This window comes from Melospiza melodia, chromosome 4, assembly GCF_035770615.1.
Source record: "Melospiza melodia melodia isolate bMelMel2 chromosome 4, bMelMel2.pri, whole genome shotgun sequence".
In the NCBI taxonomy this organism is placed as follows: domain Eukaryota; kingdom Metazoa; phylum Chordata; class Aves; order Passeriformes; family Passerellidae; genus Melospiza; species Melospiza melodia.
In genome coordinates this window covers 80213481-80234603 of record NC_086197.1, presented here as the reverse complement: position 1 = coordinate 80234603, position 21123 = coordinate 80213481, and the positions used below count along the sequence as shown (strand labels likewise).

The 21123-nt window shown below is 40.9% G+C and overlaps 1 protein-coding gene across 5 annotated transcripts in view; it reads left to right on the top strand.

Moving 5' to 3' along the window:
• The window catches only part of LOC134417741 (ankyrin repeat domain-containing protein 26-like), a 47743-nt gene extending 26957 nt beyond the window's left edge, over positions 1-20786 (top strand). For 4 of the 5 annotated variants that reach the window (XM_063155331.1, XM_063155330.1, XM_063155332.1 and 1 more), the window contains 15 exons: positions 52-235; positions 635-781; positions 1913-2866; positions 4403-4555; positions 5511-5686; positions 5886-5979; positions 7089-7163; positions 8318-8452; positions 9365-9477; positions 10511-10652; positions 11242-11523; positions 12242-12477; positions 13209-13455; positions 18179-18224; positions 19301-20786. In XM_063155331.1, coding sequence (XP_063011401.1) covers positions 52-235; positions 635-781; positions 1913-2866; positions 4403-4555; positions 5511-5686; positions 5886-5979; positions 7089-7163; positions 8318-8452; positions 9365-9477; positions 10511-10652; positions 11242-11523; positions 12242-12477; positions 13209-13455; positions 18179-18224; positions 19301-19422 — 3106 coding nt within the window. In that variant the 3' untranslated portion in view covers positions 19423-20786. Of the gene's footprint in view, positions 1-51; positions 236-634; positions 782-1912; positions 2867-4402; positions 4556-5510; positions 5687-5885; positions 5980-7088; positions 7164-8317; positions 8453-9364; positions 9478-10510; positions 10653-11241; positions 11524-12241; positions 12478-13208; positions 13456-18178; positions 18225-19300 lie in introns of those variants that run through there. The other variant, XR_010027626.1, reaches the window with a different exon arrangement.
• The last annotated feature ends 337 nt before the right edge of the window (positions 20787-21123 follow it).

Genomic DNA, 21123 nt, shown 5'->3' with positions numbered 1-21123 from the left:
TCTAATTTTTATATTAGTCTTTAGTTTCTCAACTATACTGTTAATTCCCAGGTTTACTTTGAAACAAGAAGAAGAAAAGAGACTCAGACTAGAAACACTATATGAGAAAACAAAAGAAAAACTCAGAAGGAAAGAAGAGCAATATTGTAAAGAGATGGAGGAGAAACAGCAACTTGAGTTACAATCAAGGAATTTAGAAATGGAGTTAGTAACACTGAGAAAGCTCTTCAAACAGGTATGTTAGATAATGACTTAAACACTTGTCTTCTTATTTTCTACTTCTTTTTAATTGATGTTGTATTCCAGTATGCCTAGAGAAGAGGTATTTTGTTCATGGAAGAGGCATTGGGTAACTATTGCCAGATTTTGCAAACAGCTGGTTTCCAAGTAGTGTGTTCCCTTTTTTTTGTTTGTATTTCAAAGCCTAACTTTGAGTTATTTTTCAGAATTATTACAAAATAATAATTAAAATAACTAAATTATTCTGTATTTCTTCTTAATTTTCAGAAGAAAATAGATGGATTATTGTAACTCTGGAAAGCAAAAATATTTAAAAGAATAAAAGGGAGAGTGGAACAATATTGCTAGCTTTGATTTTTCTGAAGGTGCAGGGTATTTAATTGTATTATTGTAGGTTGAAGACGAGCGTGATGAAACACAGAGACAGCTCTCTCAGGAAAAGAGTGCCAGAGCCCTGCAAGAAGGCATTTTGAACAACCACCTTTGGAGACAAAAGGAACTAGAAGAAGAGACAAGAAGAACTATAGGAAAAAGTTCAGATGTAAGGAGATATTTTTTTTTCTAATTAATTCAATTTCACCGTGTTTGTTCTAAAGTTATAATAAAATTTATAATTTTTTTTTGCTTCTTGATGGATTATTTACAGTGTGATTTTATTGTGCAAACACCTCTTCTGTTTTCCCTTATGTCTTTAAAAGTTTTGGGAAGCAATATTAGTGCTGTATGTGCAAGTAGAAAGCTAAAAGAAAATATTATTTATTTCCTTGACATGTTATCACCACTTTTTAACGTTTCTAGCAGTGAAACACCTAGCTACCTACATCCAGACTGGCCAGGAAGGAAGTTGACACTTTGTGTTCCCATTACTTGGGGTTTTTTAAATTATTTATTCCCTTGTCAAGCTTGAAGTATGAAGTTCTGTTCCACCTCCACATATTAAAGTTTTAGGAAGGAAGATCAGCAATAAAACTCTCAATACTAGTTAAAATAATTGAAGGAGAATAAGGAATCATGGACACTAAAAAAAAAAAAATAAAGAAGTCTTGAAAAGTTTAATGAATTTACTAAGAATGTGAAATTCTTGGAAGAATTATTTGTTCTGGGCTGTACTGCCCAATAAATAGAGGGTGAGTATGTCTACATGGAAAATAATTTGTATAATAAACAGGCACTATACAAGACTCTTGCATTCCAGGGATGGTTCAGCTATATAGCAAACTTTCAGTAATGCCAGAAAAAGTGTCAAGAACACATTTAAAAAGGAAAATACCTGTTATAGCCTGGTAAGGAAAGATTTTACCAGATCAGTAACACAGCTAAATTAATCTAAAAGGGAATATTTTAAAGGCATGCACACATAAGAAAGCAATGTTATTTTATAACCTTTATACCTGAAATATTTTAAATAATTTTATTACTTAGTTGCTAGTTTACAGGAAAAAAGGCATTATGTATTTGGCTTGTATATTTATGGATGTGTTACCCCTTCATTCTATGCCTGCTTTGGACACATGCACTGGTTCATAGAGTAGCTTATGTCTTATCTGAAATTTCATTCTCATCTTTGCAGTCACGTTGCAGTGTTAGAAACATTAAAATGCAGTTTATTGCTGAAGTGGTTTTGTAGATTTATTTCCCTCCTGGATATTTATTCATGTTCTCTGTCTTTCAGGAATCCGACAGTGAGAGAGAAAAGGATCTGTTGTACAAAAATCAGTTACTGCAAGATGAGATTGCCAGGCTAAGACTAGAACTTGATCAAATAAGAGTTAGACACCAGGAGGAAGAAGGAAAATATTTAGAGGAAAATGAGACCTTGAAAGAAAAAAATGAAGATCTCAAAAAAGAACTTAAGCTGAACGAGGAAGCCTTAACGCAAACGGTTTTTCAGTACAACGGACAGCTGAACTTACTGAAGACAGAATCTGCAATGCTAACTTCCAAACTTGAGCAGACAAAAGAAAGCAAAGACAGGCTAGAGACAGAAATTGAATCATTCCGTTCCCGCTTGAACACTACTGTTCAGGAGCTTGAGCGTCAGCAGTCATCGAGAAGCGACGTTGAGCGCGCGTTTCAGAGAGACCGCGATGAGTGGCTTCGCCTGCAGGACAAGCTCCATCACGACCTCGCGGATGTGCGAGAGGCCAACAAGAGCTTGTCCCAGCAGCTGAGTAAAGCTGAAAGCAAAGCTAATAGTCTAGAAAATGAGCTTCACCAGTTAGGACAGACGCTCAGAGAGAAAACGTTGCTTTTAGAAATGACACAAAAAGAATTAAGTCAAAGCCAGTGTCAGGCAAAGGAGTATGATCATGCTCGACAGCTTGAAAAAGACCAAGTAAACAAACTTATAATAAAGCAGGAATCCATGCAGGAGCGATTGGCCCAGCTCCAGAGTGAAAACCTTTTGCTCCGTCAGCAGCTGGAAGATCTGCAGAACAAGGGGATCATCAAAGAAAAAGTAGTTACTGATGTGCAAGATCGGTTTAATGACATTTTCAACAAACTCAGAGCTGATACTGAAAAGCAAGTTTACCTAGTGGAAGAGAGAAACAAGGAATTAAATGCCAAATGTATTGATTTAAGAGAACAAGTCTTCAAATATGAGACTGACAAAATAGAGAGAGAGGTAAAATACAGACTTACAGCAATTTAAAGTTTTCCAGTTCTTGAAATTATTTTGTGTTTCCAAAGTGTATCAGATATAAGCCATATGCATGGGACCAAATAATGATTATTTGTTCTGGTTTGTTTCTCTTGAAACTGGAAGGGTTTGGTAAATGGGGTGTTACTGCTCAGATCTGAGCAGAGAACAGAAAAAAGGTATCCAAGTCTGCTTTGATCAAGAAAGGTGATTCTTCTCTAGAACTTCATCTCTTTTCCTTAGTCCATTTTTTGCCCTATAGAATTGGTTTAGGTATTTGATGATTTATTTTTTTTTTAGTATTGCACTGGTGATACAAGTAAGTGATGTAAAAGGAAGAATGATCTAATATATGACAGTTGAGAAATGAAAATACAGATGAGTGAATTGTGTGAGATGGACTTATATTGAGTTCCTACAGAGGAAAAGCAATGCTTCTCCCTAAGTTGCTATCAAAATTGAAGAGTATTTTAGTGTCCAGGTATTTATGAATATTCTGGGGGCTCTGAGGGGTCTGCCTAGAGACTGCATCAATATCTGTTCCCAGGAGTAGGTAGGGTACTCTGTGATAGACTGTTCTGGCCAATTTCAGGTAGAGTAATGACTTAAAAAGTGCCTTACCCGTTTTGTTTAATCTCCCTTACTTTCTAGAAAATAGGAACTAATAAAAGTCAGTATTTAGTCACACTGATGTATGGTTTGTTGCCTTTGATAATTTGAACAGTAGTTTAAAATTACACTTCCTTCTTCCTAACAAGTCCAGAATCTTTGAGTGAGATAAATACAGGTATGTGTGAGATAACTGCTTTATTCTTCATTTATCAGTTACGGTAAGGTGTGTGTGGGGAGAGAACTCCAGGAATACTATCAGTCATTTTAATCTGTGAATTGCTGTGTATTCTTCATACAAAAACAACGGGTTCCCTCTGAAAATACTAGATCTGTCTAACTGTACCAGGTTTTAGCAAACTTAATATGTCAGTATAAAGGCAGTTGTTATTATAAACCATATTTATTAAGACGGCTGTAAGAGGTTGTGATTCAACATATTCTTAGAGTATATCTAAAAAAGAACTTTTAGATATAGGTATTCATTTAAATATATTTGTAAAATGTAGGAATAGAGCAAAGAATGATATGATATCAAGTCCTGGCTTTCGTCAACAATATAGTATCTGCAGTCAGATTATGGCTCTTGCATCACAACAGATTTGTTTGGATTATGTTAGTAAAATTCCCATGATTGCAGTGTGTGCTTATGCGTGGTTTCAAGAAGAACAATATCTGGATCTTTTTTATGTATTAGGAAACAAAAATCCTCATGAACAGCTGCTGACAGTTTGGGGGTGCTCAGCTGAGAAGATGGAGAGGTGATTGTCTGTGCATATGCCTGCTGGTGACAGACAATTTCACTTGAGTTCAATCCAAAGACAAGTCTAACTCTGTAATGAAATAAGTCAAAATAAAGGCATTTTTCATGTTCTTACAACTTTATTCATGCTCATTTAATTGTTTCATTAGGGCACGGTCAGACAGCTGCAGCAGGAGCTTGCAGATGCACTTAAAAAGCAATCGATGTCAGAAGCTTCACTCGAAGTTACTGCGCGCTACCGCAGTGACCTGGAGGAAGACAAGCTGCGCTTGCAAAAGGAATTGGAAAAGGCTAAAACCAAGGTACAGCATGTCTGTATTATATGAATAAATCTTATGGTGGCTGTTAAAAGTAGGACTGGATGTCATCCTAAAACCCCAGGAAAAAATTAAACAGGATAGATTTAATGATGTGAGAATCAATTGCATTGTTTTATAAACTTGGTGTCCACGTCTTTGACACGCGGACATTATGCCCTAACTTGGACAAATTTTTTTTTTTTGCAAAGATGCTTTTCACAATAAATTTGTGTCTGTGTTTATGCCTTGTTACCTTTGGTTTAGCCAAGCAGATTGTCTGATTTCTGAATTCCTACAATATTCAGTAGAAATATTGGACTGCTGTATTTGGACATTTTTATGCTTTTGCTTTCCCCTTGCCCCCACTCCCCCACCCTGCCCTGCCCCCAGGTAACATGTCAAATTTTGAATGCTTTTGTACTTATTCTGCATTTTTCCCCTTTGGCCTTGCTATAATTTGCCATCCTTAAGTGGTTTTCCTGCAAGGGAAGTGTAAGCTCTTTCTGAGTTAGGGACTACCTTTCACAGTGTTTTTTCAAGGTGTGGACGTAGAGAGGCCTTGGAGTTCTGAAAGGAAAATAATTTAAAATCTGATCCTTATGAGGGACTTGTGAAGTCACTACAGACAGATGAACTTTTTGATTCATGTTTTCACAGAGAAGCAAATGAGTGACTACAGAGAGCATCCTTAGTCCCTAAAAGGGTCAGGGCAGCAGTGTCAGTGCTTAGAGCTGTGCTCTGGGAAATCCATGGAGGGATGGGAGAGGCCACTGTAGAAGATTAGGAAGTAACACAGCTTGTGTTCATTTGCTAGTAGAAGCTTTGAAAGTTGAGATGATTGCAGTTCTTTGAGCAGTGGTTATGAGCAATATCTGCAGCAGGTGAGTCCTTGGGCAGCAGCTGACTGCCCTGTATAAAAGCTCACTGAAGACTGTGGACTCTTTCTGTCATTTTACAGCTGCGGGAGATGGAAGAAAAGTATCTTCAGTCTGAGCATTGTGTTCGTGACTTGAAGGCTGCCTTGGATGGTAAGGAAAGAGAAGCAACAGCTTCTGCTCAGAAACTGCAGGACCAGCTGTTGGCATCTTCTGAGACTAACACTACTATAAAACAACTGGAAGAACACGTGCAACAGTAAGAGAACACAGTGGGGTGAGGTATCTGTCACTTGCAGGGATTGGCTGGAAACCACAGCATAGATAGGTAGCTTTGTTGTGTCACAGCAATTTATGAAGATTATGAAGAATGTTCTTATTTTTTATTATTTTGCACTGTTCTTTGGGAATTGGTGCTCTGGCAGTTTTTTATAATAAGACCTGTATTTTTTTTTAAGCCTTGAAATTGAAAACACCAAATTGGAAGCCACTGTCCAGCAACAAAGCAATAGGATTGAAGCCCTGCAGAGAGACCTGCAAGCCTCTGCCTCAGTAAGCTGCTCATAAATTTCTCTTTTGGTGTCTCCTGAGCCTGGTTACCTATTTCTGTGGGGAAATTTTATGGTGAGGTTTTCTGGAGTGCCAAGGGGAGCTCAGTGCCTGCTTTTTCTGAATAGAGGCTGCTCAGAAAGCAGCCTGCTCTACTTTCCAGTCATCTAGCTTTGAAAATTTTTCCATGCTATAGCAAGTCAAACATAACACTCAAAAAGGTAAGGATTTGACAGCAATATCTGGTGTAACTATTGTCTGCTTTAGACCCTTTGTAACATCAGATGCTGCTTTGGGGACTGCAGTGTGTTCCATTTAAGGTATTCGTCAAGTTTACTGGTAGAAATTCCACAGGGTATATTGATGCCAAGCCCTTTATGCCTGAGATTTGGCTGACATCATAAGACTGAAACAAAAATTACATGTCCCAGAGCTTTTGCTGTGCAGAATTGCTTTTTCTTTGGCTACTTGCTGTTTGTCTGTTCTCATGAAACAGTGAAGAGGACTGCTTGTGGTATCTGCAAAACTCAGTTTCAGCCTTGGAATTTACCACAGCTTCTACACAGTGGTTAATTTTAGCTTTGATAAGGTGCTAACATCTGTGGCCTGAATTAAGAGATTTTTTTTTATTGTTACTGTTGTTTTTTTGTATTGTAGCCACTGAACTAGGTTTCTTGTTACGACTGTAGTTATCAATTATAGCTGAAGGTATTTTGAAAATCATTACATGTGATAATCAAACTTTGTGATGTACTGATACTGTGACTACCAGTGGGAAAGCAAGGGCAAATCCTTCTACTTTGATTAATAGGGCATGATTTTGAAGTGTACTGGGGATGAGAAAAGCTACTCCTGCTAGTTTTCACTGAAGATTCTTTATATCCCACATGGTCTTTTCTCTCTCTCTCACTCTGCATCAAATATCAGAGGTGATGGTTGCTAACAGTTTTACAGTGGCATCAGACTAAGGCCATTCTGATCATTGTTGCTGGGTGTAAATAGTGTAGGAATAAAGAGCTTAAGAGGTTTTGTGTAATACTTTTGTCAGTGAGGTGTAACTTCAATCTAGAAAGTAATAGTGTACCTTCTTGCTTCTTGTAATGCTTCTGTAGGTTCATAACCGCCTGGAAGACTTGATAATGAGCTTACAGACAGCACAGGCAGCTGCAGAGGACCACCACAAACAGGTACATGATGGGCTTCTGTGAACGACTGTTTCAGTCTTTGAATTTTTTGTGTATAGGTAATTGATGAAAAGATCATGTGGGTTGTGTAAGCACACAGCTGTTAAATGTCCTGGTTTTAGGGCAAGGCATCCTCAAGGGAAAAGACTGTAAATGTCCTCATTTTCCTACTGCTGTGTTTTATATGTGTTGTGGTGTGCAAGATAGTTGTGTTCATCAGTGTGATTTATCTGATGAATTCCCTTCCCCATGCCACCTGCAGGGAGTGAGCCAGTGGCTGTGAAGTGCTTAGCTGCCCAGCAGGGTTAAGCCATAGCAGATGACTGATAGAGTGGGTGTTGTGGACAGCATGGGGATCTGTGGTTGAAAGCTGAGAGAGGAGAGCAGACTTTACAGATCCATATTTTCTTTGTGAGTTTGTCAGAGCTTGTCTTGAGGCCATGTTAGTTTTTGTCGTGAGACCCCAGTGTTTTACCTCCTCTGTGAGGACTTGTGAAAGCCATACACCCTAAGGATTTTTTTTTTTATCTGAGACTTTGTGTTAAGTATTTTGTCACTTTCTGTAGCCAGTAAGCATCTCTTGTTTTTTCCTTTTTTGCTTTTGTAATTTTCTTTTTTCTTTTTCCTTAAAAAATGCCACTAAAAGACTCTAGTAAACTTCCAGTCTTTATACTTGAACTGAATCAGCAAGTTGTGTTCAACTCAAATGCATCTGTTGGGCAAATCTTTGTCCCTTCAGATAGAACCATCAATACCATTGTCAATTTCAAGATGTTTTCTTGCTGTGAGGAGATGTACATCTGTCACAGAAGCCATGAGGGTAGGGTATATTCTGTGGTGGGCACTAGAAAAGACTGCATTAGAAAATATGTAATGAACTCTGGAGAACCTTTGGAAGAAAGCTACAGGGTGATTTTGTGTGTGTGTTTGTTATTCCCCAAGGTTCACCTCATCTAACCACCCCTATAGCATTCATTCTTTTTACCATCTTCAGTTTCTCTTCTTGGTTATGTTTCTCAAGCTGTGTTCTACATCCCACATTAACATTAACCACAGACATGGGAAGGAGAGAGTTTCCATTTAAGTTACAGCTTTCTGTTCCAGTGTATTCTGTACGGTCACCTTAGCTTCTTCTTCTGCTATTGTTGCTTTTACAGGTGCAAAAGCAGAATATGCTGGCTCTGACATCAAAGGACTTGCAGAACATGTGGGAAGAGCAGTTTAAGTCAAGATCTAACCTTGAAGAGCGTGTTGCTCAACTTGACAGGGAAAAGGCAGACCTCTTTGAACAGGTAAATCCAGAAAATTCTCCAGAGACCTAAGCCAGTACCTGAGAGTACCACGTTAACCTTTTGGTCGAGTTCTTAGGTGAAGAGCATTTTTTTATTATCCCTGCCATTAAGGCCCTGGATATGTCGTGATTTGTGGATCATCCAGGAAGCAAATGAAAGTTATCTGGGTATCTTGTGTAAGTTTTGGAGTGATTCTCTTTGAAAGAGTTCCCAGTATGGTTTGCCTCAGTTGAACACATCAAGCAGGGCTTCAGTTCCCCAGGTCTTTCTTGGATTCCTTCTGGCTATCTTCTGACCCCTTGTTTTCTGGGCAGGGTTGAAGTATTTCATTTTTCCAGTGCAGTGCAGGGAGTAGTAGCAGCGTGTTTTCAGGGTAGTGAACATTTAAAATCCTTGCAGAAAAACATAGTGAAGGAATTCTGGGGGAATGAACTAGTGCTTGGGAAATCAGAAATGACTGACAGCTGCAATGGGGCAGTCTTTCCCTCTTTGTCTGTAGAGGAATAAAGGAAGTAAAAAGCAGCTAGCACATAAGTAGCCACAAAGAAGGGGTGGAAGGGAATAGTTTATTGAAAAAATTCCCAAAGATCAAATTCCTCTGCCTGCTTATCAATAAAGATTCTGTAAAAGCTTTAGATTAGTTTGTATTCTCCCATGATAAGCATACCTAAATAATCCTTACTATGAGTTGAGAACTCTTAGAAGTAGTCCAGCATCTTCTCCACCTTTGTTTCAGTGGAGGCTTCTATTTTTGTTCTTCAATATTGGCCCAGTTTGCTGTGAAACCTAACATGTAACTGGGCTAAAGGAGATGGACTGCAGCTTCTCCATGGAGAATGCTAGAGACACATATTGCACATAGCTGTTGTTTTTACATTTTGTGTATGTTGTGTGTCTTTTCTGTTTTGGAAGTGTGAGAGTGAAAGAAAGAAAGTGAAGAAACTGATAGAGTTAAAACGCCCAGTTGAACTCCGTCTGGACCAAGAAATGAGACGAAACGTAGAATTGCAGAAAGACTTAAAGAGGTATGGCTTTTTGATCTGGTGGAGAGATATCCCTGAATAGAAGTGCAGTTTTAGTGAACTGTAATGTAAGAATATTGGAGTAATTAGCAATATAGCCAGACAGGACGTGCCTGAGCTTGTCTGGTCCTTGGTGCTTGACCAAATAGTGGCAACTGTGGTGGTTTCACCCCAGAGACACCTTTGGCTGGGTGGATGCTGCAGCTGGGCACCTACAGACAACTCCAGGCATGCAGGAGCTCAGGTTTACCTCTGGTGGAGAAGCTTTAAGGCAATGGTGAAGGAAAGGAGTCAGTTCTGATGGAGGGTTTCAATCCAAAGCTTTGTTCTGGCCCACAGGTCTTGAATCCAGCTCCAACAGAATTCCCTGAACCATGTGGTTGCTGGCTCTTTTAACCCTGGGCACAGGGGGAGGGAAGGGGTCGGGATCCCACCAACCAGGTACATGATAGGAGGTCTCAAGGGACAAAGGACACCTGGATGGCCCAGTGTACCCCCAGGGGTAGATGGCATCTTTTGAATTCTGCCAATCACTCCATGCCCTTCTGGAATGCCAGGATTTCCAGACAGTACTTGGCAGGGGGCAAGGGAGGGGGAAGGAGAGGTGACTGACACACCTGGCAGGGAATTGTCATGGGAGGAACCCGAGGTTATGAGGTAAATCCTGAAATCACAATGCAAAGTAAGAACAGGTACACATACTCTGCAAGCAAACTGAAGTCTTGTGTTAGTTCCTGCAAGGTACCTCTGTGCATGAGCCTGTACTTACTTATAGCTGCAAGAAGAATTGCCAATCCAGGTGGCCCTGCAGTTCTCCGGGGGTGGGGAACATAGTCTTCAGTTCATCTTTTCAGCTGAAATTTAGATGTGCCAGATGATTTGTGGCACAGGAAGACCAGGTTTTCATCATCAATTCTTGGTACTTTCAAGTATGTTAAAGATGAAGAAAGCTATTTCTGCATGCCTTACTGGAGAGCATATAAGCAGGTTGCTTATTCCTGTGTTTCGTTGTTTCCTGAACTGATTTGCTATTTAGGTTGAAGAGACTTCTCAGTAGAGCTACGAAGAAAATAAAGGTGTATGAGGAGAGAGAAATGGAATCAGAGCTTAAGTTGAAGGGAGAAATGAAGAGTAGATACTCTGAAATGGTCAGTGAAGTTGATAGATTGAGAACAAAGGTGAGCTCTGCTTAATTTGATGTTTGTTTGGTTGTGGTGTTACTACTTTTCAACCCTGTGTGAAGCTTTGCCAGTTTTTCTTGCCATGTTGATGATTTGCTTTCCTTGGCTGTATTTTTGATTTGATTTGATTGGTCTCTCTCAATGGCTTTTCTACAGTTAGAGAAGCAGGTGACTATTAACTAATAGTGATGTAGTTCAGTATGGATAAAGATGCAATCTGAAAGTGCAAAGCAGCATCTGCAATGGCACCAGAAGGGCAGACTGTCATGCAGAGGAAGGGCAAGCCAAGAGTGGCAGCAAGGCTGGCAGGGTCCATGACCTCATGGGCCAAGGAGCCATCCCACAGGCACTCACCAAGAAGAACAGGACAGGGCAGGGTCAGCCAAGAGTGCAGATCCTCAGGGAGGGCCTTAGGGATCAGCAGTTCTGCTGTCCTACCAGGATGTCACGTCCATGGGTGAGGGTCAAGGCTGAGTGTGCAGATGATAAATAGTCTCCATGGACAACCCCTTTAGCAATTTTAACAGAATTCACTGCCTTTAGTTGCCTCTGAGTTTCTTTTTTTTTTTTTTTCCCCCACATACAGGTTGCTGAACTTTCCCAGCAGCTGGACATGGAGTCTAAAAAAAGCATGCAGCTAGAAGCCCAAAACCGGGATTTGCGAGAAGAGCTATCTACCCTGCATGGGAACTGTGAAAAACTGGAGAAGAGCAAATGCCAGCTGAAAGAAGAAGTGGCAAAACTCCAACATCACTTAGAGACTAACATGGTGGAGCACAGCCAAATAGAGCAGTATAAAAGAGAGGTCGATGAACGAGCAGGCCAAGAAATAAGACAAAAACTACAAGAAGTCAATCTGTTTTTGCAAGTGAGTGACTTTCTGATGTGTGTCTGTAGGCACTCTGTACAGACTTTGGTTGTGGTCACCATTTTTTAGTGTTTTGCTTTGGGTGCCTGATTCTGTGTGTCAGTGCTGTACTTGTGTCTGTGCCAAAGGGCAGTGAGAGAAGGGGATATGGCTGGGCAGGAGTGTTCTTATCACCATACGAGCAATGTCCCTGAAGGCAGGTCCCTGAATCAAAAGCTTGCCCAAGGTAGGTTTCCTTTTTGCAGTGCTTGGGCTATCTCTGTCCACTGGTCTGCTCCTTCTCACTGTTCATGCTTGAAGAAGAGGTGTTGCACCTTCCAGCTGTCACAGCCAGACCTACAGGTCCAGTTTTGTCCTTGTACAAGGGACAGTGCTCAGAAAATAAGTGACTGAAGTTGCAGGTGTGGAGATGGGGAAGGAGGTGAGGCATCCTGCTGAGGTCTTCGAGGAATCCTGTTCTCCATGCCCTGTCCTACAGAGATGATGCCCTTTCATTAGTAGCTTTGAACAGTGGTGCTGATTTGGACTTCATCCTGAGTGAAAAGAATTATTTACCCTGGTGGTAGCTCCAGGGTTCTGCCTTGATTGCTGATGGTAATGAAGAGGCACAGCTGCCTCTCTAAGCTCACTGAGCCCATGATCTTGGGTGCATGCAACTGACAGGTGGGGAGAGTTCTCTTGGTCTTTGTGGTGGTTGAAGGTGCACTGTCTCTTTCAGGCACAGGCAGCCTCCCAGGACAGACTAGAACACATCAGAGCAAGTCATCATGCTTCTCTGAGAAACCAGCTAAAAGACAGAATTAGAGATCTTGAATGTGAATTGGACAAGATAAAAAATACTCAACAAGAGAATACTTTTCCAAAAGAATGTGTACAGGCAGAAGTGGAAAAGTACAAGGAGCTGTATCTGGAGGAAGTGAAAACTAGACGATCCTTAGCAAAGAAGCTGGAAAGGTAAGTCTGTGCTTTCTTTGGACTGGTAATAAGAGACTCCTTTTTCCTCATGCATATTTCTTGTTAATTTCTCTTCTGCACCTGGCCAGCACTGAAAGCCTATGATGACATGTTTGTAGGAAAAGTACCTTAAGACCCTTCCCATTTAGCAGGCCTTCATTTCTCTAGTGTTTCAACAGGAACACAACTGATCATAGCATGAACAGGAGACTTGTCAAGTTGATGTTGTTTTAACTGGCAGCTTTGTTTGCCAGTTTCTATAATCTCATCCTCTGTACAACAGAAAAAAATAATTTCATGTCCTTTATTGTTTGAATAAGAGTAGGCCTCTCAGAGAACAGATTTCTGTTCTGTGAAGGAAATATAGAAATTATCTTTTTTGGCTTCTGTTTAAGCAGTGGCTCTGAGCTTTGAGCCTTCCTTGGGAAGGGGATCAGCCCAGAGTTGTGACAGAGGTGATGTACCTTCCAGAAGAAGCTCTGTGAACACTTGGCTTTCACAGCAGGCTTTGAAGCCCTCATGCTGAGCACTCCTAAGCGCTGGTGACGCTGCTCCTTGCACCGAGTGTGACGTCCTAGAAACAGGCCCTCCAAACAAGCTCAGGTCAAATGATGGACAACTTTGGGAGGCTCTTCGTCTCAGAAGTGAAATAATAGTTGAGGACCCGGAGGGTAACTTTGGGACGGTGTTGCTACTGAAGGTAACTGTTTGTGTGCTTGCAAATGTTTCAGAGCCAATGAGAGACTTGAGGAAGCCAATGCGAAGCTCCTCCGGGAGCGCCATAAAAGCAAATCGTTAATCACAAGCAGCATTGTCAGCGGAGGTCTGGCTGCAACTCCAGTTCTGTATTCAACTGCACTGGGACAGCTTGGCAACAATTTGGGACTGAGCAGAAGTCTCAGTCTAGGAGGAAGCTTCCTCACCCCAGCTGAGAACACATTATCCTCAAGAAACAGGGTTGCAGCCTTTGTGGCCAAGGTAAGCATTTTGAAATACCACTCTTGACTCCTGCTGAAGAGCAGCCATATGCAAGGTTCTCCCTTTTAGCCTGAAGTTAGAATCCATTTATTGTTCCATGCCATATTGTATAATAGGCCAAAGCAACTGCTAATCATTAGAACAGTGCACAGCTGTACGTTGTGAGGCTGAAGACTTTTGGCCATCAGGGTTGTAAAAATTTTCAAGAGGGTAAAGGCCATAAAATATTTAAGTCAAAGCAGTGAACTGTGCCATGACATTCTTTTACAAGAGAAACTGTGACAAGGAGTACTGTGGCATAGGGAGCTCCCAGCTAAGCTCATCATGAAATTCCAGTGTATGGTTTGGCCAACCTATTTAAAGTGGCTAACATCACGTTGAGTGACAAATCCAATCAGACATCTCTGAGACACTTTTTTCTTCTTCCTTGAACTTCACTCCAGCAGTTTCTTCACAGAACTTGCATTAGTATGTTACTACCAACAAAAGGATGCTTCAAAAATAGGATGATATGAATGGGATGGCATAACTTTGCTCTCACACTTCATTGCAGAATACATACTATGCATAGGAGACATCACACTTCATTGCAGAATACATACTATGCATGGGAGACATTTGTTCTTGTAGTTCTGCCATGTGTTATTTCATGAAATGGTAAAATTACCTGCTCTTTGGCAAGTCTTCACAGCTTTTTTATTTTACAGCAATGCTGCAACCTCTGCAATGCCTCTGGTCTAAGTATGCCATGTAATTAGCAGTCCCTGTGATAGCACATCCCTCACAGAAGGCTGAACATTATGCCATGGAAACCCCACGCCAATAGTTGTAATCAGTGAGAGACTCACTTAACACGGCTGAGTTTCTCTGTTGAGCTATTGTATTCTGCTGTGAAGGAAATATGACAAGTATTTCTTCATTTTTAAGTCCATCTCAGCTTGATGGTCCCCCCTCATTGGAAAGAACCCATTTGAACCATGTGTCTACACAGAGCACCTGTTCTACAAAAACGAGCCAAGACAACAGATGGAACCAAAGCAGCATTGGAAATGTGTAGCTGTGGCAGTTACAGAGATGAACTTGCCTGTGTAGCTGTGAACACTCTTTTGAGGGCAGAGGTGGACAGACATTACTGGAAGCACTCATGAAGTCATTCATACTGTATCATCTGCAGGGGCTGTTCTGCATACAAGCACTAGAAAGAAAGGAAAATACAGGGACTCACTGCGAAAGGGAAATAAAGAGAAGACCAGGAGGGTAGGGAGCACAGAACAAAAGAGGGAAAGAAAGGACAGAGAGATGGAAACAAGACATTAAAAAAAGGCAAAAGAGGAAATCATTCCTCTTCTTGGCAAAAAAAAGCTGCCCTAGGTTACAAGGAAAAGCTTAACAGTTGTGGCTTTTTTGGAGAAGAATGAGGAAAACAGATAGTGAAGGGAAAGAAAGTGGAAGTACTCAGTGCTTCTTAAAACTCAATTACAGCAACAGTGTTCAGGTAGTGCTTTCCATTTTAATTTTCCAGAACACATTGGAACTCTCTGAGAATCTCACAGTTTTGTCAATATCAAGATAGACACCTTCACGGGTTTCTGCCTTCCCCTAAGTAGGGAAATTTAATTACAGAAATTAAACACTTCTTCAGGCTATTTCGTGGCTCATTGTTTTATACAGCTGCTAATAAATACAGATGTATAGTTCAAACTGCTGTACAGGCCTTTTCAGTGTTTTTTGAAACATGCTTCCAAATCCACTTGTGAAAAATATTTGAGCTGATACCAAGACAAGTCTGCATTAGATCTGAGAATGGTGAGACAGTTCCCTCTGTGTCCTGACTTCAAGAGCACCCATAGAGTTTCTTTCCAGAGCATGTGTGTCTCACAGCTTTGAGCATACTCTCAAGGAAGTTGTTGAACAATTATGTATGACATTTCCCCAGTCTTCAATTACTGATGTCCAGTATTTTCTTCTTAATTTGGGGGCTTTCTTTTATAGTAACATTTTTCCTTCCTAGTACAGTTTTGTTGATAGGACTTAGTCCCCTGAAGTCTCTCGGCTCTTGATCACAACCTATGGTTGTTGTCACCAGAGGAGCTGAGGATAATTTACTCTCACTATACACAGTTTGTCTTCTTAGGATTCCCTTTGAACTCTAATATTGTATCAAATTCTGAAGCTTTTCTCCCTTGAATAAAGGTGAGACAAGCAACTGCTATACCCACAGAAAACATACCTATTTCTTACCATTTCCACCAGGTTCTTTTAAGAGAAAGATGGAAATCTCAGCATGGCAGATTTCACTCAATTAAAGCAAAAGGGTGGTGTCTGGGACTCGGATTTCCTGCTGTGAATTTATCTGCCTTCATACTAAATTGAGCTGCACATTCTATTGTGATAAGTCTTCCCGAAATCATCAGTTAGGGAACAACTGAGACTCTCATGGCACCACCTGTAGCCTCAAGTACCTCAATGTTCAGTGTGTTCAGGGAAGTCTTAAAACTTGGTCTTCCCTCTCTGAGTCATAAATAGGAAGTACTGTCAGTGGTCTGTGTACCAGAATTTGGAAATGTAGTGCATAGCCCAAGGCAGAGAATGTCTGACTACTTGCTGCAAGTATTGCAAGAAGATTCTGGGACACCAGGCCACTTGTTATACTTACAAACTGTCAAGCTTCCATCCTAACAGCTGTGCCAAAGGCTGCTGCAAATGAATGTGGGTGTGTAGAAAAGAATGGTGAACTCTGCTAGCTGCAACCAGTGTGAATGGGTGGATTTATGAAACCAGCTTCCCTACATGATGTGAGAGAGGGAATGTCAGCTCCCTACACTCTCTCTCAACTTCTGTTCCTTTTCTGGTTTTATTTTCCAAATGCCTCCTTGTACTTTTAGTGATCTTTCTGTTGACACTTTTTCCTTGCCTCATGTACATGTAGGCCTTGTTCTTGTGTCTTACTGAAGACCTTTGAACTTCAGGCTGTTTTTCTTTCTTCAGATCCTTAATCAAAAATCTTCTTTCTCTTCTTTGCAGCCAGATATATGACAAGGTTTGTAGCCTGTACTATTTAACCTTGGCTGCTATTGCAAATGTTTTGTCTATTTATGCTGCTGGGTTTGATTCAAACTTACTGATGCATTCACATTGGCCTAAAGCTGGGGACACTTTGAACTTGCTGGTTTCTCTTGAGTAAAAGAGTGACTCCTGCCCAGTAGTTCTGTGCTTTATGTCTTTGTGAAGTTATGGCTTCTGTGGTAGCTCAGCTTCTGTGAGATGACACCGTATGTATGGATTTCACCTCTGCTGATGGAACTTGGTTAAACTAGAGCAGAAGGCTCTTTACTGCCCTTGCCTGTTCTGACAGTCAGGAAGTTCTGGGTAGCAACAGCAGTTGTGTGTGCAGTAGCAGTGCTGCTGTGAAGTTGAGTTCCTAGACCCTGAGTATCATCTCATGGAGTCTTGGAGGGTCCAACTTACTCTGTGCTCAAGAAGCCCCATAGGTACGAAGTAAGTCAACATCACCTCCTGAAACAGAATTACTGAGATGGTGACTGCTGCAAGTGACCCAGTATGTTACTGCCTGAAGAGCTAAGCAGTGAGACAGACACCGACTTGAGGAACAGTGGAATTTACTGTAATGTAAAACTGCATTGAATTCTGGAAGGATATGCTAAGCTAGGCAAAGCATATAATCATTAGCAAATAATTATAAAGGACAAGCTAAGTAATGCTCCTAATGATTACTACAAAAGAATGCCTATAGTGATAAAGAAAGATACATCACCAGTTACTCCAGTACTTTGCTATAATCTGGGACACCTCAGCTGTCAGGGAAAGGTGTCACAGTGAAGGACTGGAGAACTGAGGTAACTGGGAACTCCTGTGGTGCATCCACCTTGCAGGCCACCAGGCTCCCCCAGCTTTGCTGTGAAAATAGCCCAGCTTTTATACTGTTAAACAAACAAGCTGACATAATGTGTAATTTCATTCACCTGTTGGCTTTCTCCCAAAGCCTGGCCAGGGCTCAAGGAGGAATCAAGTCTTAGATCTTGCACCCCCTTAGGGGGTCAGGCCAGATGAGTTTCTAGAAGCGGAACGGTAAATACATGTTCTGCCAGTAAATGTACACATATAACAATACTTTGTTAATGAGCAGATAAATATATAGATAACATTTGGTTGGAAGGTTCATCTAAGGTCAACTTTGCCTCCAGGTCTATTGTTGAGGTCTCATTAGGGCCTGTTGTTCAGTCATTGGTACTTCATGACTTTTCCAGAGGGGGCAGGAGGACAGTGGAGATGTTGTCAGTCCTCAAAGGTGTATTTTCATTCAAAGGCCTTTTCCTTCCTTCCTTTTCAGAGAAATCGATGTTTGCTTTATTTCCACACTTGAAAAAAAAATTGCAGCTTGGAGGCAGTTGGATTTTTGGTACCACTGAGAAGAGTTTGGCTCCATCTCTGTTACTCCACCCCTGGTAGTTAATACACACAGACAGGGTCACCTGAGCTTTGTCTGCTCCAGGAAAGAAACAGTCACAGCTCTCTCAGCCTTTCCACATAGTTCATGTGGCCTTCAGCATATTCTTGGCCATCACAGGCCATCACCTCCATTTGGGATGATATTTTTAGGTTTAATCATGTTGTCCATGGGGTGTAAGAATGTTTTAGAAGTTTTAGCAGTTACGTTTGGGTCATATTATGTCTTAACTATATTTTTGATGTATAATTCTAGGTACGACAGGAACTGGATGAAAAAATCACTAAGGAACTGAAAGAAGGTAATGTGTCATTCAATTTAGAGGGTTATTAAGGGAAAAGGTGTCTATTTCTAACAGCTTTCAAGCCATTATTTTCAACTTCTGCTAAGCACAGAGATTTTTTTCTGCAAGCTCTCCAGTTCAGACTTGAATGCAAAAAATTCCTGCTTTCCAAAACATTGCACAGAATGTTATGCACTTGCCTTGGAGTGCATAACATAACATGCACAAGCAAAAAGAAAATTCATCCACTGCTCCACTCAGAAACACTGAGTTTAGGATGAAGTTGCTATTCACTAGAGTTAATCTCCAGCAAAGACATCAAAGAAGCCCCCAGATTTTTACAGATCTTTATAGACTTCAGCCATCCCTTTCTTCCCTGTACATGGATTGCATTCAGTACTAAACCATGCCCTACATATTCTCTTAGATCTTGATTTTTTTTTTTTTGCTCTGATTCATGGCTTGTCTTTGTAGCTTAGGTATTGCAGTCTTGTTTTGAATAATTAAGAAGAACTTGATCAGGGATAAAAGACAACATTTCTTTAGGAAGAGATGGTTCAGTAGTGTTTAGGCAAACATGAGTTCAATGCTTGCAACATGGAGCCTAAAACACCCTCTGTAACTTGAGGCCAGGCATCCAAAGAGGAAATCCACTTGCTTCATGATGGCTGGTCCTGCAGAGTCACTGCTTTGCAGGGACTGCAGCTGTGCAGTTGTAGTGTTGTAATCAAGCACAGCTCTGAACGTTTAAGGAAAGCAAAGACTTCAGGCTGAAGAGCTCTGCAGGGGTCCATTAAGAAGCCCTGTTAAGGGCCACTGGAGTCGTGTGGAGTCCCACAAGATGTTCAGGGTGTAGCCTCTGGAATGTCTGTCAGTAGCTTTAGAAATGCTGTTGACTGATAACCACATGTGCACAAAATGTGTTTCTTCCTTTGTGCCCAGCTCTTCCCTTATTCGGTGTCCTTGGAAATGTTAAAGTCTCGTTCAGATTTGCAGACTCTCGAGTTATGCAGGGCCCTCGACTCTTACAGTGCCTTATTTCTCCATGTCTCCTGTAGAAGTAAAATAACCCATCTTGTCTCTTTTCCCCTCAGCCACTGCTGAACTTGAAACTGGAAGTGCTGGATCTTCCAAAAACCTTCACGTGGACCAGGATCCCCTTTCCAGAGCAATAGAGGAGTACCGTGATGTTTTAACCAAAAATTACATGATTTGAATGAAGTGCTGTGGAAAGGCTCTGAAGACTTTTTGCTTTTATAGAAAGCACATCTATGGTTTCCCTTCTCCCCAGTTCAGATGTGAAAACTTGTTCATTGCAGACTGAATCTAAACTCTGTTAAGTGGATGTCAAGCACGGTGCACCCATCTGTTGGGTTTTTCTGCATAGCTGGTTTCTTTTGCACTCACAATAAGAACCACATCTGTTTTTTCTGACCAGGAGATTGACTGATCTAGATCCTTGAGCTTGACAAAACTGTCAGAAATGTTTCCTCTTACAGTAGCTTCATTATGTTGCATTATTTGTGTTCTGTGTTTTAAAAAAGCATTCTCTTTGTTCTGTTTATTCCTTTCACCCAATGTGTTTGTAAGTTCTCCAGTCTTATTTCAATGCTTAGGACATCATTTGATGTTCTTTGAGTACAGTGCTTCAATCCTGATGCAGTACTAAGTTCTGCTAATTAACTTGTAGTGGTGTTCAAGCTGGAGAAAAGGGCACTTTACATTGTTGTCACTTTATGCAACATAAGTTTAAAATGACTGAGTGTGTAGTAGTGCCAAGACTTGTTTTATGGTCTTTTTGGTATTTTTATTTTGTATCACAGAATGAGTGAGGTTGCAAGGGACCTCTGGAGGCTATGTTTTCTAGCCCTCCTGCTCCAGGAGGACCACCTTTAGCTAGTTTCCCAGATCTGTGTTAGTTTTTTAATTAAAAAATGGAGACTCCAAAGCCTCCATAGGCAACCTGGCCTCATGATGAGTCACTGTCACAATACACTTGAATATCATGAGGGGTATTCAAACTCAGTACCTCTCATGGTATTGGTGTTGATTTCTGTATGAAAAATTGCTGCAGCTTCAGACTTTTGCAGGTCTTGCCTAAACACGGTACACCTGAAAACACCTTCAGTGGGAGGGATAAAAAAGGAACATTAATATCATCAACACTCCTCAGTACTCTCCAGAACTTGTGTGATAGCATACCCAATCTTTTTGTTGCTGCTAGCAGCTAATGATGTGGTGTCTGTAGCACAGATGTGGTGGAAAATTGATAGCAACCATATACGCAGTTTTACTTATTTCAGAGAGTTACTGGTTTTTAATTAAGATGTGAGTTGCCATTTCCCATCTGCAAAAGTCACAGGTCTGGAAAAGAAAGAGTAATTGTACTGAGATTAATCAAGACTGAAAGAATTTTAGGATTTTACCCACTATTTTGAGGACTTGAGTTAACAGATAGTGAGAAAAGCATTAAATGCTGCTGTAACACTCTTCCTTTTTATATGAATACATTTTTGTGAAGTTATTACACTGTATTTAATTGAACTTGATATTTAATAAACTTTGCAGTCTAGAACATGACTTTATTGTTCCTTTTTCTTGACACTGCTTTCCACCCCTTCCCTGCTCATAGAACTCTCCAGAACTCTCCTGTGCTCACAGATGCACCTTGCCTGTCCCTCTATAAGAGACTGGCCTGCTACAGATGAGTGACTCAAACACTGGACCATGTGTAGTAACTGCCCAGGTGTTGCAGGACACTGGACTGGCTCAAACAATCAGCTGGGTGCTTGGCCACTGGTGCACAGAGTGGCCTCCCCAGTGCAGGTGGGTGTGCACACCTGAGGCTGCAAACTGGCATTCCACATAACGGAAGAGGCTGATAACAGGCAAATCCTGCAAAGTGGGATAGTCCTTC